This window comes from Mobula hypostoma, chromosome 17 (assembly GCF_963921235.1).
Source record: "Mobula hypostoma chromosome 17, sMobHyp1.1, whole genome shotgun sequence".
NCBI lineage: Eukaryota > Metazoa > Chordata > Chondrichthyes > Myliobatiformes > Myliobatidae > Mobula > Mobula hypostoma.
Genome location: NC_086113.1, coordinates 47,723,210 through 47,749,599, shown reverse-complemented (window position 1 = coordinate 47,749,599; position 26,390 = coordinate 47,723,210). Strand labels below are relative to the sequence as shown.

Here is a 26,390-nt window from a genome sequence, read left to right as displayed (position 1 = left end):
TTTGCAGTTTGTTATCTTTCGCACACTGTTTGAAGGTTCACATTGGTGTGGCCCTTCATTAATTCTGTTATGGTTATTATTCTATTATGGATTTCTTGAGTATGCCCACAAGAAAATGAACCTCAGAGCTGTAAATGATGATAAATATGAACTTTGAGAATGCCTCCAGACCGCGATCCCTGCCGCTTATCACAACGACTCTAACAATCCAGAGCAGACACAAAATCCAGACTCCGTCGCCATCAATGCAGGTTCCGATTACCTCGGACATCGCCAAAGTGCCGATTGCGCAACCTCCAACTCCGACTCCGGCCTTGACCTCCAGAACGGGTCTTCACACGTTGCCGCCGGAACCCCCGTCTCCCCTCCCCGACCTCCACTCCGCAATCTCGTCTCTCTCAGCTCCCACCGCCAGCTCCTGGGTCCTCGGAGACTCCATCTTCCTCTCACCCCACTATCCCTGAACACTCCAAACCTCCCTTCTCCTCAGACACCACCAGCCCCCTTCCCCCCTCCGATCCCAGCACTCATCCATGTCCCCTCTAACCTTCCCCTCTCTGATGCAGAACATTTTGTCCTCAGTAAGGGCCTCACCTTTGTCACCCTGTGCCCATACAACGCCCGCCACAACGCTGAGCTCTTCTTTCGCCACCTCTAACTCTGAGCCTATTTCTTTGGCAAGGACTCCCCAACCCGCACCATGACCCCATCTCCCGTCTTCAACCCTCCTCCTTTTCCTGGACAACCCGCCCTAGACTTCTGCCTGCTCTGGACCTTTTCATCGCAAACTGACGACGGGACATTAACTGTCTACATTTCAACACTCCTCTCTCCGATTCCAACCTCACTCCTTCCGAACACTCGGCTCTTCACTCCCTCCACACCAATCCTAAACTCACCATCAAACCTGCAGATAAGGGAGGTACTGTAGTAGTCTACCGAACTGACCCCTACCTTGCTGAGGCCCAGCAACAACTCTCAGACACCTTCTCTTACTTACTCCTGGTACAGAACCCTACTAAGAAACACCAGGCCATTGTCTCCCACACATAGAAACCTAGAAACATAGAAACATAGAAAATAGGTGCAGGAGTAGGCCATTCGGTCCTTCGAGCCTGCACCACTATTCAGTATGATCATGGCTGATCATCCAACTCAGAATCCTGTACCTCCCTTCTCTCCATACCCCCTGATCTCTTTAGCCATAAGGGCCATATCTAACTCCCTCTTAAATATAGCCAATGAACTGGCCTCAACTGTTTCCTGTAGCAGAGAATTCCACAGATTCACCACTCTCTGTGTGGAGAAGTTTTTCCTAATCTCGGTCCTAAAAGGCTTCCCTTTTATCCTCAAACTGTGACCCCTCATTCTGGACTTCCCCAACATCGGGAATAATCTTCCTGCATCTAGCCTGTCCAATCCCTTTAGGATTTTATACGTTTCAATAAGATTCCCCCTCAATCTTCTAAATTCCAATGAGTATAAGCCTAGCCAATCCAACCTTTCATCATATGAAAGTCCTGCCATCCCAGGAATCAATCTGGTGAACCTTCTTTGTACTCCCTCTATGGCAAGAATGTCTTTCCTCAGATTAGGGGACCAAAACTGCACACAATACTCCAGGTGTGGTCTCACCAAGGCCTTGTACAACTGCAGTAGTACCTCCCTGCTCCTGTACTCAAACCCTCTTGCTATTAATGCCAGCATACCATTCAACTTTTTCACCACCTGCTGTACCTACATGACCACTTTCAATGACTGGTGTATAATGACACCCAGGTTTCGTTGCACCTCCCCTTTTCCTAATCGGCCACCATTCAGATAATAATCTGTTTTCCTGTTCTTGCCACCAAAGTGGATAACCTCACATTTATCCACATTAAATTGCATCTGCCATGAATTTGCCCACTCACCTAACCTATCCAAGTCACATCATCTTAGCATCCTCCTCACAGCTAACACTGCCGCCCAGCTTCATGTCATCCACAAACTGGGAGATGCTGCATTTAATTCCCTCATCTAAGTCATTAATATATATTGTAAATAGCTGGGGTCCCAGCACTGAGCCTTGCGGTAACCCACTAGTCACTGCCTGCCATTCTGAAAAGGTCCCGTTTATTCCCACTCTTTGCTTCCTGTCTGCCAACCAATTCTCTATCCACATCAATACCTTACCCCCAATACCGTGTGCTTTAAGTTTGCACACTAATCTCCTGTGTGGGACCTTGTCAAAAGCCTTTGGAAAATCCAAATATACCACATCCACTGGTTCTCCCCTATCCACTCTACTAGTTACATCCTCAAAAAATTCTGAGATTCGTCAGACATGATTTTCCTTTCACAAATCCCTGCTGACTTTGTCCGATGATTTCAAAGCTTTCCAAATGTGCTGTAATCACATCTTTGATAACTGACTCGAGCATTTTTCCCACATGTTAGGCTAACCGGTCTATAATTCCCCGGTTTCCCTCTCCCTCCTTTTTTTAAAAGGCGGGGTTACATTAGCCACCCTCCAATCCTCAGGAACTAGTCGAGAATCTAAAGAGTTTTGAAAAATTATCACTAATGCATCCACTATTTCTTGGGCTACTTCCCTAAGCACTCTGGAATGCAGACAATCTGGCCCTAGGGATTTATCTGCCTTTAATCCCTTCAATTTACCTAACACCACTTCCTTACTAACGTGTATTTCCCTCAGTTCCTCCATCTCACTAGACCCTCCGTCCCCTACTATTTCTGGAAGATTATTTATGTCCTCCTTAGTGAAGACAGAACCAAAGTAGTTATTCAATTGGTCTGCCATGTCCTTGTTCCCCATAATCAATTCACCTGTTTCTGTCTGTAAGGGACCTACATTTGTCTTAACCAATCTTTTCCTTTTCACATATCTATAAAAACTTTTACAGTCAGTATTTATGTTCACTGCCAGTTTTCTCTCATAATCTCTTTTCCCTTTCCTAATTAAGCCCTTTGTCCTCCTCTGCTGAACTCTGAATTTCTCCCAGTCCTCAGGTGAGCCGCTTTTTCTGGCTAATAGGTATGTTTCTTCTTTGGAATTGATACTATCCCTAATTTCCCTTGTCAGCCATGGGTGCACTACCTTCCCTGATTTATTCTTTTGCCAAACTGGGATGAACAATTGTTGTAGTTCATCCATGCGATCTTTAAATGCTTCCATTGCATATCCACCGTCAATCCTTTAAGTATCATTTGCCAGTCTATCTTAGCTAATTCACTTCTCAGACCTTCAAAGTTACCCTTCTTTAAGTTCAGAACCTTTGTTTCTGAATTAACTATGTCACTGTCCATCTTAATGAAGAATTCCACCATATTATGGTCACTCTTACCCAAGGGGCCTCTCACGACAAGATTGCTAATTAACCCTTCCTCATTGCTCAATACCCAGTCTAGAATGGCCTGCTCTCTAGTTGGTTCCTCGATATGTTGGTTCAAAAAAACCATCCCGCATACATTCCAAGAAATCCTCTTCCTCAGCACCCTTACCAATTTGGTTCAACCAATCTATATGTAGATTGAAGTCACCCATTATAACTGCTGTTCCTTTATTGCACGCATTTCTAATTTCCTGTTTAATGCCATCCCCAATCTCACTACTACTGTTAGATGGCCTGTACACAACTCCCACCAGCGTTTTCTGCCCCGTGGTGTTATGCAGCTCCACCATATCGATTCCACATCCTCCCGGCTAATGTTCTTCCTCTCTATTACGTTAATCTCCTCTCTAACCAGCAATGCCACCCCACCTCCTTTTCTTTCATGTCTATCCCTCCGGAATATTGAATATCCCTGAATGTTGAGCTCCCATCCTTGGTCACCCTGGAGCCATGTCTCTGTGATCCCAACTATATCATAATCATTAATAACAATCTGCACTTTTAATTCATCCACCTTGTTACGAATGCTCCTTGCATTGACACACAAAGCCTTCAGGCTTGCTTTTACAACACTCTTGGCCCTTATACAATTATGTTGAAAAGTGGCCCTTTTTGATTTTTGCCCTGGATTTGCCGGCCTGCCACTTTTACTTTTCACCTTACTACTTTTTGCTTCTACCCTCATTTTACACCCCTCTGTCTCTCTGCACTTGTCCCCATCCCCCTGTCGTGAACTAACCTTCTCTCTCCTAGTCTCTTTAATTTGATTCCCACCCCCCAACCATTCTAGTTTAAAGTGACCTCAGTAGCTCTCGCAAATCTCCCCACCAGGATATTGGTTCCCCTAGGATTCAAGTGTAACCCGTCCTTTTTGTACAGGTCACACCTGCGCCAAAAGAGGTCCCAATGATCCAAAAACTTGAATCCCTGCCCCCTGCTCCAATCCTCCACCTCATTGCATTCCTACTCTCACTGTTGCGTAGCACAGGCAGTAATCCCGAGATTACTACCTTTGCAGTCCTTTTTTTCAACTCCCTTCCTAACTCCCTATATTCTCCTTTCAGAACCTCTTCCCTTTTCCGACCTATGTCATCGGTACCTATATGTACCACGACCTCTGGCTCCTCACCCTCCCACTTCAGGATATCTTGGACACAATCAGAAATATCCCAGACTGTGGCACCAGGGAGGCAAACTACCATCCGAGTCTCTGGACTGCGTCCACAGAATCGCCTATCTGACCTCCTTACTATCGAGTTCCCTATTACTACTGCCCTCCTCTTCCTTTCCCTACCCTTCTGAGCTACAGGGCCAGACTCTGTGCTGGAGACACGGCCACTGTTGCTTCCCCCAGGTAAGCTGTCCCCCGCAACAGTACTCAAACAAGAGTACCTATTGTCAAGGGGCACAGTCATTGGGGTACTCTCTATTACCTGACTCTTCCCCTTCCCCCTCCTAACCGTGACCCACTTGTCTGCCTCCCATGGCCCCGGTGTGACCACCTGCCTGTAACTCCTCTCTATCAACTCCTCACTCTCCCTAACCAGACAAAGGTCATCGAACTGCAGCTCCAGTTCCCTAACGCGGTCCCTTAGGAGCTGCATCTCGGCACACCTAGCTCAGATGTGGACGTCCAGGAGGCTAGGAGATTCCACGACCTCCCACGTCCGGCACCGAGAACAACAAACTGCCCTCACACTCATACTGCCCCCTCCTCAAATAGCAACAAAAAATGAATACCAAATCTTCCTCGCCTCGCCCGTTTCCACCTAAGCCCGTTGAGCCGAAGCCCTTAAGCCTTCACTCTGCTCCCAGCTCACTCCACTGCCTGCTGTATGAGGCTCTGTTCCTTTTAAATCTTCCACGTTCACTGCCCGACGTCACACGCCTGCGCAGTCCCGCCTCTCTGAACGCCGATGGAAAAAAACCGAAAAATTCAAAAATGGCTTCCTCCACACTCCCGTTCCAATTCTCAGACTTCCTTCTCCACACCATCACCAATCTCATTGACTCCAGGGATCTCCCATCCACTGTCACCAACCCCATAGTTCCCACACCCAACACCTCCCGTTTCTACATTCTACCCATGATCCACAAACCTGCTTGTCCAGGTAATCCCATTGTTTCAGCTTGTTCCTGCCCTACTGAACTCATATCTGCATTCCTTGTCTCTGTTTTATATCCTCCCCCCTCCCAGTTCAGGCCCTTCCTACCTACATCCTTGACACTTCACACACTCCGGATCTTTTCAATTATTTCAGATTCCCTGGCCCCCATCATCTTATTTTTACTGTGCATGTTCAGTCCCTGTACACCTCCATCCCCCACCAGGAAAGCCTCAAAGCTCTCCCTTTTCTATCTGGACACCAGACCTAACCAGTTCCCCTCCACCACCACTCTCCTCTGCCTAGCGGAACTTGTCCTTAGTCTAAATAATTTCCCCTTTGGGTCCTCCCACTTCCTAAAAACAAAAGGGGTAGCCATGGGCACTCACATGGGTCCCAGCTATGTCTACCTGTTTGTCGGCTATATGGAACAATCTATGTTGCAAGCCGACACTGGTGACCATCCTGCACTTTTCCTACGCTACATCGACAACCACATTGGTGCTGCTAACTGCACCTGTGCTAAACTCATCAATTTCATCCACTTTGCCTCCAACTTCCACCCTGCCCTCGAATTCACTTGGTCCATTTCCGACACTTCCCTTCCCTTTCTCGATCTCACTGTCTCTGTCTCCGGAGAACACTTAAGCACCGATGTCTATTATAAACTAACAGACTCTCACAGGTACCTGGGAGGGAGGGAACGTCGACTCAGACCACACCCGGACCTCAGCCCACCCTGCTACTTGTAAAGATGCCATCACCTTCTCTCAATTCCTCCGTCTCCACTGCATCTGCTCTCACGATGAGGCTTTTCATTCCAGAACAAAGGAGATATCCACCTTTTTCAAAGAAAGGGGCTTCCCTTCCTCTAGCATCAACGCTGCCCTCAACCGCATCTCTTCCATTTCATGCATGGTCTGCTCTTACCCATCCTCCCGCCACCCTACCAGGGATAGGGTTCCTCTTGTCCTCACCTACTACCCCACCAGCCTCCGCGTCCAGCACCTAATTCTCCAAAACTTCTGCCACCTCCAACGGGATCCCACCACCAAGCACATCTTTCCCTCCCCCCCACTTTCTGCTTTCCACAGGGATCACTCCCTACACGACTCCCTTGTCCATTCATCCTCCCTGCTGATCTCCCTCCCAGCACTTATCCTTGCAAGCGGAACAAGTGCCACACCTGGCCCTACACCTCCTCCCTCACTACCATTCAGGGCCCCAAACAGTCCTTCCAGACACTTCACCTGTGAGTCTGTTGGGGTCATATGTTGTGTTCGGTACTCCCAGAGTGGCCTCTTGTACATCGGTGAGACCTGACATAGATTGGGAGACCGCTTCACCGAGCATCTACACTCCTTCCGCCAGAACAAGCGGGATCTCCCAGAGGCCTCCCATTTTAATTCCACTTTCCATTCCCATTCCGACATGTCCATCCATAGCCTCCTCCACTGTTTGGATAGAAGCCACACTTAGGTTAGAGGAACAACACCTTATATTCCATTTGGGTAGCCTCCAACCTGATGGCATGAACATTGACTTCTCAAACTTCCAGTAATGCCTCCTCCCCACCCCCACTTCACCATTTCCCATCCACTGTCCCTCTCTTATGTTAACTCCTTGCCTGCCCCTCACCTCCCTCTGGTCCTCTCCACCACGTTTTTCCTTTCTTCTATGGCCTTCTGTCTCTTTCACCAGTCAACTTCCAAGCTCTTTGCTTCATCCCTCCCACTCCAAATTTCACTTACCGCCTGGCGTTTCTCTCTCCCCTCCCCCCACCTTTTAATCCTACTCCTCAGCATTTTTTCTCCAGTCCTGCCGAAGGGTTTCAGCCCAAAATGTCGACTGTACACTTTTCCATAGATGCTGCCTGGTCTGCTGAGTTCCTCCAGCATTTTGTTTGTGTTACATGGTAATCTGGCGGGTTTTAAGGGATGGAAGTTTTCCCTTAGTAATGTTTGTTAAACTTGTGATTTTCAGAAACAGCTTCCAACAGCAGAGTGCAGCACACGTTTGATAGCCAGCATCTGAAGGGGCGTGCTTTCTGCATTGGCTATTTCACTGCTTATGTAGTGTATGTGGCAACCCACTTTCTACACAAGCGAGCGGGCTCACAAAATAGCCCGTGTGCGGAGAGAGACTTTTGTAATGTACCTCTGACATCATTGCCGCCCGGAGAGGGCAGGAAGGGAACTGCTTAAAAGCCCGACCCAACACAGTCAAAGGCCTGCAAGAGTTCATTGGTATGGTGAAATTCTACCACCGCTTCCTCCCCTCAGCAGCCCGTATCATGCACCCTTTGTACACCCTGATGTCGGGTAAAGGCAAGGACATTACTTGGGACGAAGAGGCCGCGGCTGCTTTCGTTAAAGCCAAGGAAGCCTTGGCAGACGCTGCGATGCTGGTGCACCCCAGAATGGATGTTCCAACCACCCTCACAGTGGACGCATCCAACACAGCAGTCAGTGGGGTGCTGGAGCAACTCACCGAGGGGCACTGGCAACGCCCGGCGTTCTTCAGCAGGCACCTACGACCACCCAAACTCAAGTACAGTGCCTTCGACCGGGAGCTGTTGGCACTATATCTGGCAATCTGGCATTTCAGGTACTTCTTAGAAGGCAAGCCGTTCACCGCGTTCACGGACCACAAACCATTGACCTTCGCATTTACGAAGGTGTCCGACCCCTGGTCGGCCCGCCAGCAGCGACATCTCCAAGTACACAATGGCCATCCAGCATGTCTCGGGAAAGGACAACGTCGTGGCGGACTCAATCTCCAGACCAGCTATCCGGGCCCTGTCCCGGAGGTGGACTATGCAGCACTGGCAGAGGCACAGCAGGCAGACGACGAGATGCCCAGCTACAGGACCGCAGTCTCGGGTTTGCAGCTGCAAGACTTCCTCATAGGCCCAGGTGAGAGGACCCTCCTGTGTGACGTGGCTACCGGCCAACCTCGCCCCACCGTCCCGGCAGCTTGGCGCACCCATCTATTAGGACAACCATCTGGATGGTCTCCAGCAAGTTCGTGTGGCGCGGTCTTCGTAAACAGGTCAGCGAATGGGCCAAAACGTGCATGCAATGCCAAACGGCCAAGGTGCAGCGGCACACCAAGGCTCCGCCGCAGCAGTTCGAACCCACCCTCCGGAGGTTCAACCACATCCATGTGGATATCGTGGGGCCCCTGCCAGTGTCGCGAGGAGCGCGGTATCTCCTAACTATGATAGACCGGTTCACCAGATGGCCAGAGGCGGTCCCGCTCACCGACACCGCCTCCGAATCCTGCGCCCGAGCACTGATCGCAACCTGGATAGCACGCTTTGGGGTATCGGCCCACATTACCTCCGACAGGGGCGCCCAGTTCACCTCCAGCCTGTGGTCGGCTGTGGCCAGCCTGTTGGGATCGCAGCTACACCACACAACTGCCTACCACCCACAGTCGAACGGACTAGTGGAACGCTTCCACCATCACCTGAAGTCGGCTCTCATGGCTCGCCTGGAGGGGCCTAACTGGGTGGACGAGCTTCCCTGGGTCCTGCTCGGAATCCGCACGGCGCCCAAAGAGGATCTGCACACCTCATCGGCCGAGTTGGTGTACGGTGCACCCCTGGTTGTCCCAGGAGAGTTCATACCAGCCCCAACGGGGCAAAAGGAAGAACCCGCAGCAGTCCCGGACAGACTATGGGAGAGGCTCGGCAACCTGGCCCCCATACCGACTTCACAGCACGGACAGATCCCGATCTGCATACCCAAAGACCTGCAGAACTGTAAGTTTGTATTTGTACGAAGGGGCGCACACCGGGCACCGCTACAGCTGCCGTATGAGGGGCCATTCAAGGTGATCAGGAACAACGGGTCCACGTACGTGCTGGACATTTGGGGGAGGGAGGAGGTTTTCATGGTGGACTGACTCAAACCGGCCCATGTGGACTTGGCGCAGCCGGTCGAGGTTCAGGTACCGCGGCGCAGAGGCAGACCTCCCAAACAGAGGCCGATCCAGACTGTGGGCATTGGGGGTGTATCACCGGTTCTGGGGTGGGGGGGTTATGTGGCGACCCACTTTCTACACAAGCGAACCGGCTCACAAGATAGCCCGCGTGCGGGGAGAGACTTTGGTAATGTACCTCTGACGTCATTGCAGCCCGGAAAGGGCTGGAAGGGAACTGGTTAAAAGCTGTGCCGCGAAGTTTGAATAAAGCAGTCTCGAGTGCGACTTACCGACTGCATGTCGTTATTGCTAACTCTGTGTGTAGCACATCGCTACATGCACATCAATAAGAATGAGTTTCTATGTTATACGCAGTACACCAGACGTTTATCCTCCAAGTGCACCACAATCTTGTCGTGGTTTGAGGCTTGCGTGCATCAATGACCCGGAGAGCTATGCTGGCTGGAGTCAGGGCTTTCTGCTTTGGCTTTTGGTAGGGTCACTCATGCCAAACAGGTCAAAGAGTAGAGGACAGAGAGTGGTCCACCAGTCCTCCAGGTTCGGGGGTTCAGCTCAGGGCTAACAACCCTGACTGGTAAAACAAAATTCTGATGGAAAGAGCAATGAAGAACCCTTCTACATCTGAGTACCATGATATTCCTGAATCTCCACACGAGACTTGCATAACTGACAGTAGTGAGAAACGAGAGGAAGCTACTGGCACAGTGGAGGAAGCCCTGACCACCGCCAGAGATGGAGGACCTTCACTGCTGCCCGAAACACCAGCAGCGTAACTGGCATATGCCGCTGACCTCTGGGGAAACTTATAAACTTACTACTTAAATTCAGGGCAAGAATAAATGTGATCAGTTTGCTGACACCATCAAACAAAACAAAGGCTAAGATATTTTCTTTTAAAAATTAATAGGTTGATATGATTCTTTGTGATGTTTATCACCAGTTCTGTTCCCCACTATCTCAGCCATAGCAAACAGCCACATGTAAAGTACACATTGCGTGCAGTCAAGTCCTGGTTATTATGTCTGTAATACAACTCCACTCGTACAGACTAGTAACGGATCTCCTATTGTTCCGTGTTAAATGGGGCCCATAATGATCTGCCAATCTCCTCGGTAGGCTGAGGTATGTTAAATAATGTGTGACAGAGATGTGAAACAATAATGGAGATGGCAGAACATCCTTATGTTGAAAGAGGATCCTGACACTGAATCAGGCTCAAATTCGGTTAGTAAGGTTAGCCATTCACATTACAATTCACCCTTGATCCTCAGTGCTTCCTAATGCTCTCTTGTCATGAATGTCTATAGGTCTAAAGTCTATTTACACCTTGATGTGTGAAAGCAACATGGTAAATCAAATGTCATTTTTTGTTCATGGCTATCAAACCATTTTTAAAATGGTCACTCTCAGCACAGAGTGGGGAATCAGGCCTGTGAGTTGAAAGGGATTGAGGTGCCTGCGAAGGAACTGACCTCTGGTTTTCACATTGTACACTGAATGTTGTGTGTCAAGGTACTAGTGGTGCTGTCTCATTATTATAATCCATTTGTAGAAAGCAACAAAATAAATTGGCATATCAGTAGTCACAAGAGAGACTGCAGGTGCTGAAGAATTCCTGATGCAGGGTCTCAGCCTGAGATGTCAACTGTTCATTTTCCTCCATGGATGCTACATGACTCACTGAGTTCCTCCAGTATTGTGTGTGTGTTGGTTCATTAGTAAATCGGGGTATTATTGTTACATGTATGGAGCTACAGTGAAAAACTGTTTTACGTGCCATACATTCAGGTAATTTCATCACATCAGTGCATTGACATAGTACAAAGATAAACAACAACAGAATGCACAACAAAGTACAGCTCCCACAATGCAAGAAAGAACTTAGCTTTTTCTTTTCATGATCTTTGGCTATGAGATAAACATGTTACATTCAACATAATATGTGGTGAATATTAGGACACAGCAAGGTCCCATACACAGCATTCAGATTTCTGTACATATGTTTCAGTGATGTTCACTGAGACATTCATATTAACTAACGTAGATACCCCTTCCTCGTTGTTGAAGTATTGTTAAGGTAACTTCAATAATTTTTCATTTTTTACCTCATCTGTCAACTGCATTGTTCCACCTTCTACGTGTTGTGTATTGCTTGATACTCACAATGTGCTCTCCTGTGAAGGAGAGCAGGTGGGGGTGACTGATTTACACAACCTGCCATTTCATTCCACAGCTTAATCTTCCAGTTGCCTGTCACTTTAATATTTCCATCCCAATCGCACTCTGACCTGTATGGCTGTGGCCTCCAGCATGGTCCAACATGGTCCAACACGGTCCAACATAAGCTTCAGTGACAGCACCTCATTTTCTAAGTAGACCCAGTGTAATATTGAACTCAACAATTTCAGGTAACTCACTTCTTCTCTTTGTATCAGAACTAACTGGTTCCTCTGTAAAGGTCATCCACCAATAACATTAACTTATCTGTTCTCTCTGTACAGCCACTGCCTGATCTGCAGGACATTTAAATGGGGTCTTAAACCATCACGACAATCGAACAGGAGGGAAAGGAAGATTCACCACCTGAGGAGCGAGATAAAGACCCTGAACAGACAATTCAAAAACAGTTCACCTGATGAAAAAGAAGGCGTCAAAGATCTAAGCAGCAAACTGTGGCAAGCTCAGGAAGGTGGAGCAGCTGTGAGAGTGAAGAAGGGAGAAGGAGAGCGTAGTTTGTTAAAAACTCATTCAGGGTCACCAGGGCTCTTCTCAGCCAGCAAAGCTCTGGCACCTAACCAGCTCAAAGCAGGAGGCAGAATTTCTGCAGGAATCACACTGCGATGTCCGAAGGAATAGGGGAATAGAATTCAATCCAAAAGTCCCCCAACCTAGAGTCCCAACAACTGAATGCTGAAGAGTGGCTGAAGAAAATTGACAAAACCGGACTCGCTGGTAAAATTAAGACATTGGCTGTACAAACATAATCTTCTACCAAGGCTGCTCTGGCTTTTCACAGGTTTGAATTCCTCATGACCACTTTAGAAGGCGTCAAGAGGAAAGTCAACAAGCACCTGCCAAGGTGGCTGGGGATCCCCCAAGTTCTTCTTCAGTGGGGTCAACATAAGTTCAGGCCAGCTACAACACCAGTAGCCATCAGTAGTGGAGGAGTTTAAGGTGGCAAAGTGTAGAGTTGTGTTAACACCGAGGGGCTCCGATGACAAGATCAGGCCGAAAGTGGGCCGCCAACTCAGCCACAGACCAGGCAGTGAGCTCCTTGCAACTGAGGGACATCATCAGCAATCCATGCCTGGGATAGCAAGGCCTTGGCTCTGTACCATTCCAATGAAGGATGGGTGCAAGTGCAAGAGATAGATATGACATGGCCCAGGATGATTGCAAGTGCGAGAGGTAGACGTGACATGGCCCAGGCAAAGGGATGGAACCACAAGGATGAAGGGCAGTTATTGAAGGCAGTGGTGCTGGGGTCACAGGGCACCTGGATGAAATGGGATCTTCCCAAGCACAAGATCAATTGGGCAGAGCATTGGAGACTGGAGCCCTTCCACACTTCTTTCCTCCTGTAGTCCATGTATGACACTCTCCCTACACCATCACAGTGGCACACATGGGGGCTGAGAGAGGACTCCAACTGCAAGCTTTGTGATCAGCAGGGTTCCCTGGCACACGTACTGTCTGGATGCAAAACAGCTTTAACACAAGGTTTGAGTATCGGTGGTGCCACAACAGTGTCCTGCTGCCCCTAGCTGACACACTGGAGAGGGAGAGGTGTAAAAAGAGACCGGCTGGCAGAGAGGCAAGCAGGGCAGTCATTTTCATCACAGAGAGGACCATGCCAGTCATATCAAAGAGGACTAAATCCAATCTGCTGTAAGCTGCCAAATCACGGGAGATGAGGGTCGATGTGGGGAGGAAACTGCAGTTCCCAGAGGTGGTGCAAACCACACTTCGACGAGACATCGTACTGTGGTCCACCGAAGACAAGAAAATCACCCTGGTGGAGCTCGCAGTACTAGGGGACGAAGGATGTGAGGAGGCTCGGAAGAGGAAGGTCCGTAGTCCAGCAGAGCAGGGACAAAGGATGACAGACGTGGCTATTCCCCGTGGGGCAGTATGAAGGCTGCTGTCTGCGCCGGGCCTTGATGAAAAGGGCAAGAACCAAGCAGCTCACAGGATGAGGGAGGGAGCAGAAAGAGCCTCTCGCTGGATATGGAGCAGGTGAGAGGAGGAGAGCTGGCAGTCAGGAGCAGGTGGGCAGTGGCTTGGCCACCACCACTGACCTGCCAACTGGAGAGAGTAGGAGTTAAGGGTCAAAACATTCCATGAAGGTCGGGCACCACCTGACAACATCTGCCCCTGGCCAAAGGCTACGGTTACCCCATCAGATACCTGAAGAGAGCACCCCGGTGTACGATGCAAGCTACCTTTTAATGACTAACAGTGCCTAGGCTTATTGATTCAACTTCTCATCCTCTTCACCTAATTTGCTGGCAACTCCATGTGTAAAAGGATAATCCAAAACAGATGCTTTGAAAGTGAAAGTATCCAGCTCTGGGCCAAGAAGAGAAGACTTGCTCAATTTGTATCCAAAAAGTCTACCTGTTTAACTGTCAGACCCATGCGACTGAACACTATGGTCATCCTCCTGCAGTGAATAACAAGGAGAGCAACACTGCTACGTCACACAATAAGTGAATTTTTCTTGTCCTGTCTCATTCTCAGTAATAGGCTGCTCTGGCTAACGAGCCATGGTCAGGGAACTCCCCTCTAATTTACTTCCCTCCGTAGAGTATCCTTTTACAATACTTTACCTCTGAGTTACCTTTGTCGACATTCTGGCTGGAATTCAGTCCCAAATATTTCAGTCAATTCCTTTCAAATTTTTTGATTCAGCTGACAAATACCTTACTGGAAACTAATGCAGCTGACAGAGACCATAGGAGAGTACAGCACACAATACCTGCACCAAACATGATGCCAAATTAAACTGCATCTCTTCTGCCTTCACATGATCCATGTGTCTTCATTTCCTGCATATCCCTGTGTCTATCTAAGAGCCTCTGAAAAGCCAGTATCCTATCTCCTTCCAACCCTGGCAGCCTATTCCAGGCTCTTATCAATCTCTGTGTAAAAAAACTTCGTCCTATACATCTCCTTTGAATTTTCCCCCTCTCACCTTAAATGCTTTTCTTCTTGTATTTTAACTACCTACTCTCTCTATGTCTCCCTTTATAAATTTCTGTCACGGCTGTCCTCAGTCTCCAACACTTTAGAGAAAACTACCCAAGTTTGTCCAAACACTCCTTATAGATCATGCGCTCTAATCCAGGCAGCATCCTAGTAAACATTTTCTGCAACACTTTCCGAGCCTTTCACATCCTTCCTGAAACGGAACAACCAGATTAAGTTGGGCTAACAACTGTGGACGTGAATTACAGAAACTCCCGTGACTGCGTGTGTTTCCTCTGGGTGCTCTGGTTTCCTCCCACAGTCGAAAGATGTACCGGTTGGTAGATTAATTGGTCATTATAAATTGCTATGTGATTAGGCTAGGGTTAAGTCGGGGCTTCCTGGGTGGTGCAGCTTGAAAGGCTGGAAGGACCTATTCCGTGCTGTATCTCAATAAATAAATTTGTTTGCTTAAATATACAAACGTAGTATTTAAGCAGGTTTACCTCAGCCTTACCTATTAGTTCTTCTTGGATATGCTTTATCGAAAATAAGTTCATTATAGGGCAACTTCTTAAATTTGTCACTGCCCACTGCAACATAATATCCTCCATTTTCAAGTTCAGAGCCGTCATTGATGGACCTTCCATCCAATGTATGAAGCCTGGAAGAAATTTACATGAAAGCAGTAAGTTAGCATATTGAAATAAAATTCAGGAGGATCAGACATGCCACATCTTAATTCAAGCTTGCCTTAAGGTACAGGGAAATAAATAATAGTGGCAATTTTGTTAGTAAGAGCATTGGGATTAAGGATTGAACCATGTTTGTGCAATAATAGCTTATCATTCAGCTGATGCTCATTCGGTTCACATGCTGTGACGGCACTGAAATCTGGAAGTTAATAGTCTGGAAGTTTGTAGTCAGGAATTGATTAAAATGCACTTAGATGAAACAAATCAATTGGGTATTTAAAAGGGTAACAAGCTTATGCAGCAAGTGATAGATCTATCCAAATGTTTCTTTGCATAATAGTAAAAATGAAGGAGGTTAAGGTATTTACTGAACATAAGATGATTAGTGTTAATGAAGAAAAAAACTTGAGTGAGATCTTAAACCAAAGCTTTAATATTCAACAGAGCATTTTGCACCAATGGTCTCTTTTTCAGATTTTCTTATAGCTTTTATTGTCATGCCTCTGAGTGGAAATATTAGTCATAAAGTCATAGAAGATATAATGCATGCATTACTAAATGACAATAAAAGAGGACTGCGTGCCCTCATAATCTAATCTAATCTAATATAGCATGGAAAGAGGTCCTCTTGCCCACCAAATCCAGCCAAGAATCACTACCTCTTTATACTAATCTTACATTAAGCTCATTTTTTTAATTCTCCCCATATTCTCATTAACTTTCCCCAGAGTCTTCCATTCATTTACACAATTAGGGATATTTACAATGATCAATTAACCTAATGAGGTACACAGTTTTGAGATGTGGGGTAAATAGGAAGGATGTATGAGTTTCACATGGACAGCAGCCGAGGTCAGGATTGAACTAAGTTCTTTGGTGTTGCAGGGCATTGGCTCTACCAACCATGTCACTGAGCCACCCTTTAAACACGGGTTTTGTATCACTTTAGGATTTTGGTGTATGTGGAAACATTCTTGACATCCAATATCTTTAGTTTCTAAACTCCCTTTTTTTTCTCAGAATGAAGGTTGACTTTCTTGTGTGAAAGCTTGCATTTTTGACTCTTAATTTTATTGTTAAAATATAAAGATTATTAAGTTCAACATTAGTCACTCTCTTTGGATGAATATTTTCTAATATTCTATTGAATGATCCTAAATATATTGACCTAAAATGTCTCATTCAATATAGAAAACCAAAACTAAAAGAGAATTACAAATTATTCTGAAGTACAGTTTTGCATTCAGTTAAAAGCATTCACAATAAAGGAGAGGGTACTAAATTTGTTTTGGGTGTGTCTTGTGTCCCTGATCCAAGAGATTCCATGCCATTAAGTTGCAGTTAGTTTATGACCAGAACACAATGTGGAACAATGCCCAGTATCCCAAATGTGGTCACAATACAGTTAATCTGTGGAGACCTTCCCCGTGTGCAGGCTGTGAGCTATGTGCGTGATGTCTTTTTCAAGAGTGGCTGTGACTCCATGGTATTTCCAACCAACTTCAAGAGCAAGACAGCCAAGGAGAACAAGATTGTGGGATGGCTTTAAATGTGAGTTTGTAAAGCATCGTAAGCAAGTGGGGATGTGGTGAAACATGTTAACACTATGCCCATATCAATCCATATTGGTTGTATCATCACTTCCCTGTATTGAACTGCATTTGCCTGTTGCTGCCCATTTCATCACACTCTCTGCATCACCTTGAAACCTACCATTTGTAGATGGAGTTAAATTTGAAGACTTCGGTTTCGAGATGGCGGCGCAGTGAAAGTTCTGCTTGCTGAGCTCAGCACCACAACACTGATAATTTCGCATATAAACCTATTGGTTCCAACTTTTTTTTAAATACCTAAGTGTCAGATTTAATGACATGAACATTGATGAGTATTTTTTTGAGCTGCTTCAACACCATGCCATCAAAAGGTACTGAAAAGGCGGCCAGGATGGACTGCACAGTGTGCTCGCCTGGGGCTGAGGAGCTAGCTACTGCTAACACATTGGACCCTGCTTTTCATCAAGTAATTCAGGAAGTTACAGAGAACATATCCAAAATGATGGACGAGAAGCTGGGTCCACTCTCTCTAACACTCCAGAACCGCACATTGGAGCTTAAAAATCTTAATACAAGAACGACCAAGGCCGAGAGTCAAGTCTCCGCGGTTGAGACTGTAGCTGATCAAGCCCAAAGCCGCATCCGGGCACTAGAAAAGCAAGTTCAAAGCCTGTCTGACCATATTGATGATCTTGAGAATAGAGGGAGGAGGAAGAACATACAAATTATCAGTCTACGTGAAGGTACAGAAGGCAGCCAGCCAGCAAAGTTTTTTGAGGGCTGGCTGCCTCATTTCCTTGATTTGGAAACCAAGGCTGGACGCATTAAAGTGGAAAGAGCTCACCGTACGCTGGCTCCAAAACCGGGCCCAGACCAACACCCTTGACCTGTCCTTTTGCGGTTCCATAATTTCAGTGATAAGCAGAGTGATGGAGACTTCGAGACGCCGCAGGACTGATGCCCAGGCTTTAATATATGAGGGATCCAGGCTTATATTTTTTCAAGATTTTTCCGCAGACGTTATTTGGAAATGCAAGGAATTCGACCAGGTAAAGAAGCGGCTGAGGGGATCCAGAATCCAGTACTTAATGCTGTACCCAGTGGCACTGAAAATCACCTACAACAGGACAACCAAGATATTTGATTCTCCTGGCAAAGCTAAAACTTTCGTAGACACGTTGGGCTAAAGAATGTATATATTGTGTTGCCCTGGTTATGGGCGATAACATGCTCGCTGGATGCTTTATTTTACCTTTTCATAACTCGACGGAAAGATATCTTATCGGACGGGTAACGTATTTGTTTTGATTAATATAGCTTCATTATTTGTTTAAACTAGTGGTGCTGCTCCAGCCTGAAGGAGCTTAAACATGATGGTAACAAATCAGTGGATTGATAAATTATGTCCCGTTTTCAGGCAGAATATGGGGTGCTAGAAGTTTCAGATATGCCCTTTAAGTGTGGAGTAAGTCCTTTCGTTCAGCGTTGTTGGCACTTGGTTTTTTTGTGTGTTTTTTTATTCACTTATTGCTGCTCAGCTGATCTTGAGTCACGTTTCTTCTCCTCCGGAGTCAAATGATTTTTATGAAGGGTTATGACCAGTAATGTATTAAAATTGTGCACTTGGAACATTAAGGGGATTTATTCACCAATCAAGAGAAAGAAAATCCTATTAAACCTGAAAAAGGAAAGGGTGGACACAGCCTTATTGCAGGAGACACATTTAAATGATAAAGAACATCTAAAACTGCAACAGAGTGGATTTGATCAAGTCTGTTTTTCATCTTTTAATACCAGGAGTAGGGGAGTGGCTATTTTAATTAGGAAGAACCTACCTTTTAAGTTATTAGACTGCATTAAGGATAAGTATGGGAGATTTGTGATTGTTAAGGCTTCAATATATGGAGAGGAATATGGTATTCTCAATGTTTACTGCTCTCCAGCTCATATTCTCAAATTCCTAATAGATGCTTTTTCCAAACTTACAAGCTTTTCAATACAAAACATTATTGTAGGTGGGGATTTTAATTGTTTCATGGACCCATTGATGGACAGAGTGCCTAGTGGTCCCCCATTGCTCTCCTCACAGTCCAAACAAATCATGGGCTTATGTGGAGAACTAGGACTTGTGGATGTCTGGAAGTTGTTACATCCCTCAGACAAAGACTTCACTTTTTTTCTAACCTACACAAGTGTTATACCAGAAAAGACTTTTTTCTAACCCCCAAAATGCTCCTAGATTTAGTTGTATCCTGCACAATTGGAAATATCACTATTTCTGACCATGCAGCAGTATATTTAAATATTAAGCCCAAAGATAATTCAGCACGATCTAGACATTGGAGGCTGAATCCTTTTATTCTAAAAGATAATAAATTTATAGACTACATTACGTACAAATTTAAAACTTTCCTATCTATTAATTCCAAATCACCTAGTAATCCATTGATGCTCTGGGAAACCACTAAGGCCTATGCAAGGGGATTAATGACCTCTTACTCTGCTCATAAGAAGTGACAAGCTGTGGAACAGCAGCACCTAGTGGAAGCAAGGCTTGCAGCAGCTGGAAAGGATTATATTAATAAGCCTTCTGCAGCCAAGTTACAGAATATCACAGCCCTACATTGTACACTAAGCTCTTTACTTACTCAAGCAGCCAAAAGAAAATTGACATTTGCTAAACAACGATTGTTTGAACATGGTGAAAAACCAGGTAGGTATTTGGCTTATTTAGCTAGAAAGAAAAATGCCTCTCAGACTATTGCTTCAATTAGGGATGGGACAGGAGCCCTCACTAGTAATTCTAAAATGATTAATGTTGTGTTTAAGAATTTTTGTTCTAAATTGTATCAATCTGAGCAATGTAATGATGGACAATCTAGGATGGAGTCCTTTTTCAGGAATTTAGATCTCTTAGGCATTTCTTCTGAACAAGAGTCCCTCCTCAATGCTCCATTATCTATACATGAGATATAGGAAGCTGTGGGACAGCTCCAAAGTGGGAAACCCCTGGTCCTGATGGACTCACTAGTGAATTATATAAAGAGTTCACAGGGTTATTATCGGAGCCTACGCTAAACATGTTCAATCATGCATTTAATTGTGCTCTCCTCCCACCATTATTGACAGAAGCTAATATCAGCCCAATTCTTAAGAAAGAGCCCTGAAGATTGTGCCTCCTACAGGCCTATTTCATTGTTAAATGTTGACTTTAAAATCTTATCTAAAACCTTAGCGTTGTGATTAGAAACTGTGTTACCTTTTATCATAAAAGAGGATCAAACAGGTTTTGTAAAAGGCCATAGATCATCTAACAATATCAGAAGATTACTTAACGTGATTCAGGCATGTCAGCAACGGGCAGTGGACGGCTTGGTGGTTTCCTTAGATGCAGTAAAGGCCTTTGATCATGTGGAATGGCTGTATCTTTTTTTCACTCTAGAATGATTTGGTCTGGGCAATAATTTTACTAAGTGGGTGAAGGTTCTTTATAATGACCCTTTGGCTGCGATTCTCATTAATGGTATTGGGTTGGATAATTTTAGTATTCTGAGGAGCAGCTGGAAGGGCTGCCCTTTATCACCACTACTTTTCACACTAGTGATCGAGCCATTGGCTAAGGCTATTCGGCGAGACCCCAGAATATCTGCTCCAGACATAGGGCTAAAGTCACATAAAATTACATTGCATGTGGATGATGTTCTAATTTTCTTATCAAACCCTGTTATATCAGTGCACCACCTTATACAATGCATCAATTCATTTAGTGCCTTTTCAGGTTATAAAATAAACTACTAAATCAGAGGCTATGCCTCTGGGGAATCTGCAGCAGGTACCTGACACTCGGGGTATTTTCCCCTTTAAATGGTCTCAGACAGGTTTTGTTTACTTAGGCATATTTATCACACCTACGTTTGATCAATTGTTCAAAGCTAACTTTAACACAGTTATTTGACAAAATCAAACAGGATCTTGAGCGATGGAGCACTCTTCCCATTTCTTGGCCTGGCCGAATATCCTAGCTCAAAATGAACATTCTTCCTCGTCTGCTCTACCCAATATGAATGATTCTAGTCATTTTTACCCAACAAATACTTAAAAAAATAAATGGCTGGTTTGTTTCTTTCATCTGGATTTTAAAAAACCCTGTATTAAAATGTCTAAGTTACAGCTTCCCAGTAGTCTCAGCCCTAGACACGTTGCCAACATTAGCTGGGATTTTGGGAGAGACTGAGGCCGCACCGTCCTTCTCACAGCTGGTTCGCCATCACCTATCTTCGTTGTCAACAGAATTCCAGCGTTGCTTCCCAACCGCAAATGACCCAAGACGTGCAAAGGAATAGGTCCATGACCCATTTGTGAATGTCCCCGGTGAATCCTCCATGTCAGCGCGGAAAGAGGATCAACTCCTTGAGCTTGCAAATGACGGTGGACTGAAAAGTATGTTTGACATAACATCTCTGCCGGCATTCTAGATCAAAGTCAAAGCTGAATATCCTAAGATAGCCACAAAAGCATTGAAAACGTTGCTTCTATTTCCAACATCATATCTCTGAACCCCCTTCGAATATCGCTGTCTCCCATCACCCCTCAACAGGACTGTCTTGTTGCAGGGAAACAAGCCCAGGACTCCCACTGATTCAGCAATATTGGTGTGTTGCAATGATTCTATATGTTCATACCAGGAAAATATGCGCTGTGTGTTTAATATCCAAACATTACTTAAAATCTTATGATGTTATTGACTTATAAGTGACTTATAATTGATTTATCACTATGTTCATGCGAGGAAAATATGCGCTGTGTGTTTAATATTAAGTTCATTAGATAAACCCTTTTAGAAATGAAATTGAGTGTATTAGCCACTTAAAAGTGACTTATAGTTGACTTATCACCTATATTCCGGTTGTGATTAACATCCCCCCCGACCCCATCAGCCAGTCCGCAAGAATATTGTCAATATTAAACCAGTCCACGGAGCAAAAAAGTTGGGGACCCCTAGACTCCAGGGGGTCTGGATTTTCCAGACATCAAAACATATCAATTAAGTTCCTTTTTATCTTATGTGGTTAACTGGGTTTGTAGGGACCCCTCCTCAATTTGGCGAGACATTGAAGCTTCACAAGCAAAATGCCCTCTCATTAATTTGCTTTTCCTCAATAAGATGAAACTAGTTAAGAAATATTGTCGCAATCCAATAACAATTAATACAGTGGAGGGCGGTGCGACAAATTGAGGGCAACACAGCGAAAATATCACCCTTCAATCCAATAACCTGCAGTCCAGATTTTCAGCCTGGCATAACGGATTCAGGATTTAAACTTTGGATTTCTAAGGGTATTTTCCATCTAGGAGATTTGTTTGATGAAGGAATGATGATGTCTTTTAGTCAAATAGTACAGAAATTTAACATACCCAACAAGAATTTTTTTCGTTTCTTTCAGATAGGAGATTATATACAGAAAAAAACATCATTGTGAACTGATTTCTATAGTTCTGACATAGAAAAGAGGGTGTTTTATTCTAAGGGTGAAGTCTCCATTAGTACTTTACAGCATCCTGAGGGAATGTTCTTATGGAGAGGCAGAGCAGCTGGGAAAGGTCAGGGAGGAAGAGCTGGGAGTAGAAATTAGAGCTGAAACATGTGAAGATATCTGTGATAATGCAAAGAAAATTTCAGTTTGTAATAGAACTAAAGCAATGCAACTCAAAGTTCTGCATAGAGCCCACCTGACTCCAGATCATCTCTCGAAATTTAAGACGGGGGTTTCTCCAATGTGTTCTAAATATAAAGTAAATATTGGAACTTTCACCCACTGTTTTTGGACTTGTCCCAAACTTCAGGCATACTGGAGTGATATTTTGGGTGAAATGGAAAAGATTCTGAAGATGGAGCTTGAACTGGACCCAGTGTCTTTTTCTCTTTGGCTTACCCAGCAGTCGTATTATTAATGCACATCAGAAAAAACTTTTTAACATCCTGACTTTTTGCACGAGGAAAAACATTTTACTTTGTTGGATATTCGATAAGGCCCCTAGACATTTTGGTTGGCGTAAATTAATCATGGAATACATTCCTTTGGACTTTTTGACATGTATGGTACACTCAAAAACAAATACTTTTCATAAAATATGGCAACCTTTTCTGCAGTATGTAGATGTAAACCTGTCTGCTATACTAATAAGGGCTTTTGCATAGGATGTTGGGGTGATGTCTATATTCTGATGGAAGTGTTCTGATAGCTGATACCTGTGAGGAGAAGAAATGTAAATGTATCTGTAAATTCAAAGTTTTGTTAAGCTGAGCAAAAAAATTTAAAGAAATAAAAAATTTGAAGACTTCAGGATGATACACAGTGTGATAAGTGGATGGAAACACGATTCTGCCAAACTCTACATCACCTGCAAACATAATGCCATTCTCCAGAATGGAGATCTCAAGTAATTTATTAAACATTTTAAAAAATACTCAGCCTCAAAATGATCCTTAAGAAACATAACGCTGAGCATGAACTCTGCCTTTCCAGTCCTCAGAGGAATCTGAGAGCAACTAAATTGCTCCACATCGAAAGAGTCTAGATCATATTCCACTTTAATCCTCATTTTTTGGCACCGGCTGAGTAAGATGTTCATTTTGTTCCTCTCCCTCTTTCTGCTAGAGGTCCTCAGACAAGGAATGTTGGTCAGGTTGTGCAGTATACAAAAGATTATCTCAAAACATGAAATTTTCTTTGACCAGGTCACGAGGTGCTAATAAAGATGTATTCTGGGGAAAACCATTGAATCGTGTGGGCATTGTTTTCACTGCAGTGATACACAGATACAAAGGCTGGAACACCGAAATGACTAAAAGCCAAGGAGGAAAGGACAGCCCTTATCATTCAACATCCAATACTGCCTCCAAAATATTTGTAGGCTTCAGAGATTACCTAAAAATTAGTGAGTCTTGCAAGCTTCCTGAACACCTGACAGTATCAATGAGAAATTCTCCATACTAGTCAACAACAACATGTAGCCCTAAAAATTCTTGGTGAGCTCTTAGACTCCAAAGGGGAGCCTGAAGTGGTTGCCCACTGGTTGCCTAATAGTATTCTCAGTAAGTTGCTCACCCGAAAATGTCATCTACTCCAAAAGAAACTAATTCATTATCTATTTCTGAGTAGCTAGATTAATTTAGAAGTTGCTACTAGATTTGAGAACCAAGACGCACAGCACAAAGTTTTTTTCTTAAAACTTTAGGGTCTTAGCCCGAAATGTCAACTGTGTACTCTTTTCCATGGATGCTGCCTAACCTAAGTTCCTCCAGCATTTTGTGTGTGAAACTTCACTCGCTAAAATGAACTTGATTTGCTGAACTCACATGACAGCACTGGAGAATCATTTGAGGCTTCATTTTAATGGTTTGTGAAAGCTTGAAGCCAGTTAACAGATCTGCTCATATATCTCATCTCTCCAATAACACAGGCAAAATCACTGCTGAATGTTTAACTGCAATGGTTACAGTATTATTCATTGTTTGAGCTTCACTACAGTAGTATGTTAGTGTACAGTAACCATGCAAGTTTCTCATATACTTCTGTCTCCAAAACAAATAACCAGAAACACTTTTACTTTCCATTTCATTGGGACACTTCCTCCTGTCTCTATGAACAACTCTATTACTTTTAATACTTTTCCAACGTCCCAGCATTAGGGCCAAATGTTCAGTCCTAACAGCTAATCCCTTTTTACTTCTCCACAAAGAAGAATTTTCATTTCTTGTGATAGCTCACTGAAGCACAATTGCCATCAACAATTTTCCAAGTACTTCAGAAACCAACTTCTTCCCATGATTATTCCTTCCATGATTGCTGAGTATGGTGTCTAACAACAAAAGTATCAGCTACTGAATTGTTGACTTTATTATTTTGATAATCGCAACAAATGGCCTGGTATTGTCTTTTATCATCACGTACTCACAGAGAATTTTTTTGCGTGCCTTTCAGATAGATCATTCCATAATTTACATTGGCATTAAAAAAGAATGCAGAATACAACATATAAAGGCAATCGAGGAACTCACAGGTCAAGCAGCTTACTGTATATTGAAGGAAATGGTGAGTCCATTCCCTCCAGCACCTTTGTGTGTTGTTCCAGATTTCCAACATCTGCAATCTCTCTGCATCTTCTCTGCACAATATGGTGTTGCAGTTACAGAGAAAGTGCAGTGCGGGCAAGACAGTGAGGTAGATTGGGAGGTCAAGATTTCAAGTGATCATCTTTTAGCGTACGGGAGGCCCATTCAAAAATCTGATAACAATTGGAGAGAAGCTGTTTTGAGTCTGGTGCCATGTACTCTCAAGTGTGCCTGTTGGGAGAGGGGAGAATGGGTGGGGTGTGATTCTGCTGTCCTTGATGACGTTCTCAAAGCAGCGGGAAGTGTAAACCAAGTCAATGGAGAGGAGCCTGGATACTGTCTTTTAACTTAATTCAGTTGCATGTTGGTTAATGATATTAGCAAGGCCCTTTAAACATCACAATATTGATCAAATTAAAAGAGGTTCAACACGACTGTTTTACCAAAACTGGGGACTGAAACAATTCTCTGGCAGCACATACATATCCTTATTAATGAAGGAAGAGCAGTCGATGTAGTCTATATGGATTTCAGCAAGGCATTTGATAAGGTGCCCATGCAAGGCTTATTGAGAAAGTAAGGAGGCAAGGGATCCAAGGGGACATTGCTTTGTGGATCCAGAACTGGCTTGCCCACAGAACACAAAGAGTGGTTGTAGATGGGTCATATTCTGCATGGAGGTCGGTGACCAGTGATGTGCCTCAGGGATCTGTTCTGGGACCCTTACTCTTCGTGATTTTTATAAATGACCTGGATGAGGAAGTGGAGGGATGGGTTAGTAAGTTTGCTGATGACACAAAAGGTTGGGGGTGTTGTGGACAGTGTGGAGGGCTGTCAGAGGTTACAGTGGGACAGGGATAGGATGCAAAACTGGGCTGAGAAGTGGCAGATGGAGTTCAACCCAGGTAAGTGTGAAGTGGTTCATTTTGGTAGGTCAAATATGATGGCAGAATATAGTATTAATGGTAAGACTCTTGGCAGTGTGGAGGATCAGAGGGATCTTGGAGTCCGAGTCCATAGAACACTCAAAGCAGCTGCGCAGGTTGACTCTGTGGTTAAGAAGGCATACAGTGTATTGGCCTTCATCAATCATGGAATTGAATTTAGGAACCAAGAGGTAATGTTGCAGCTATATAGGACCCTGGTCAGACCACACTTGGAGTACTGTGCTCAGTTCTGGTCGCCTCACTAGAGGAAGGATGTAGAAGCCATAGAAAGGGTGCAGAGGAGATTTACAAGGATGTTGCGTGGATTGGGGAGCATCTATTATGAGAATAGGTAGAGTGAACTCGGCCTTTTCTCCTTGGAGCGACAGAGGATGAGAGGTGACCTGATAGAGGTGTATAAGATGATGAGAGACATTGGTCATGTGGATAGTCAGAGGCTTTTTC

General features: G+C 44.7%; 1 protein-coding gene across 2 annotated transcripts in view; it reads right to left on the bottom strand.

Annotated features, from left to right (window-relative positions):
* LOC134357732 (doublecortin domain-containing protein 2-like) overlaps positions 1 to 26,390 on the bottom strand; it is a 201,925-nt gene that overhangs the window by 135,552 nt on the left and 39,983 nt on the right. For both annotated transcript variants that reach the window (XM_063069356.1, XM_063069358.1), the window contains exon 5: positions 15,153 to 15,299. In XM_063069356.1, the coding sequence (XP_062925426.1) occupies positions 15,153 to 15,299 (147 nt within the window). The remainder of the gene's footprint in view (positions 1 to 15,152; positions 15,300 to 26,390) is intronic.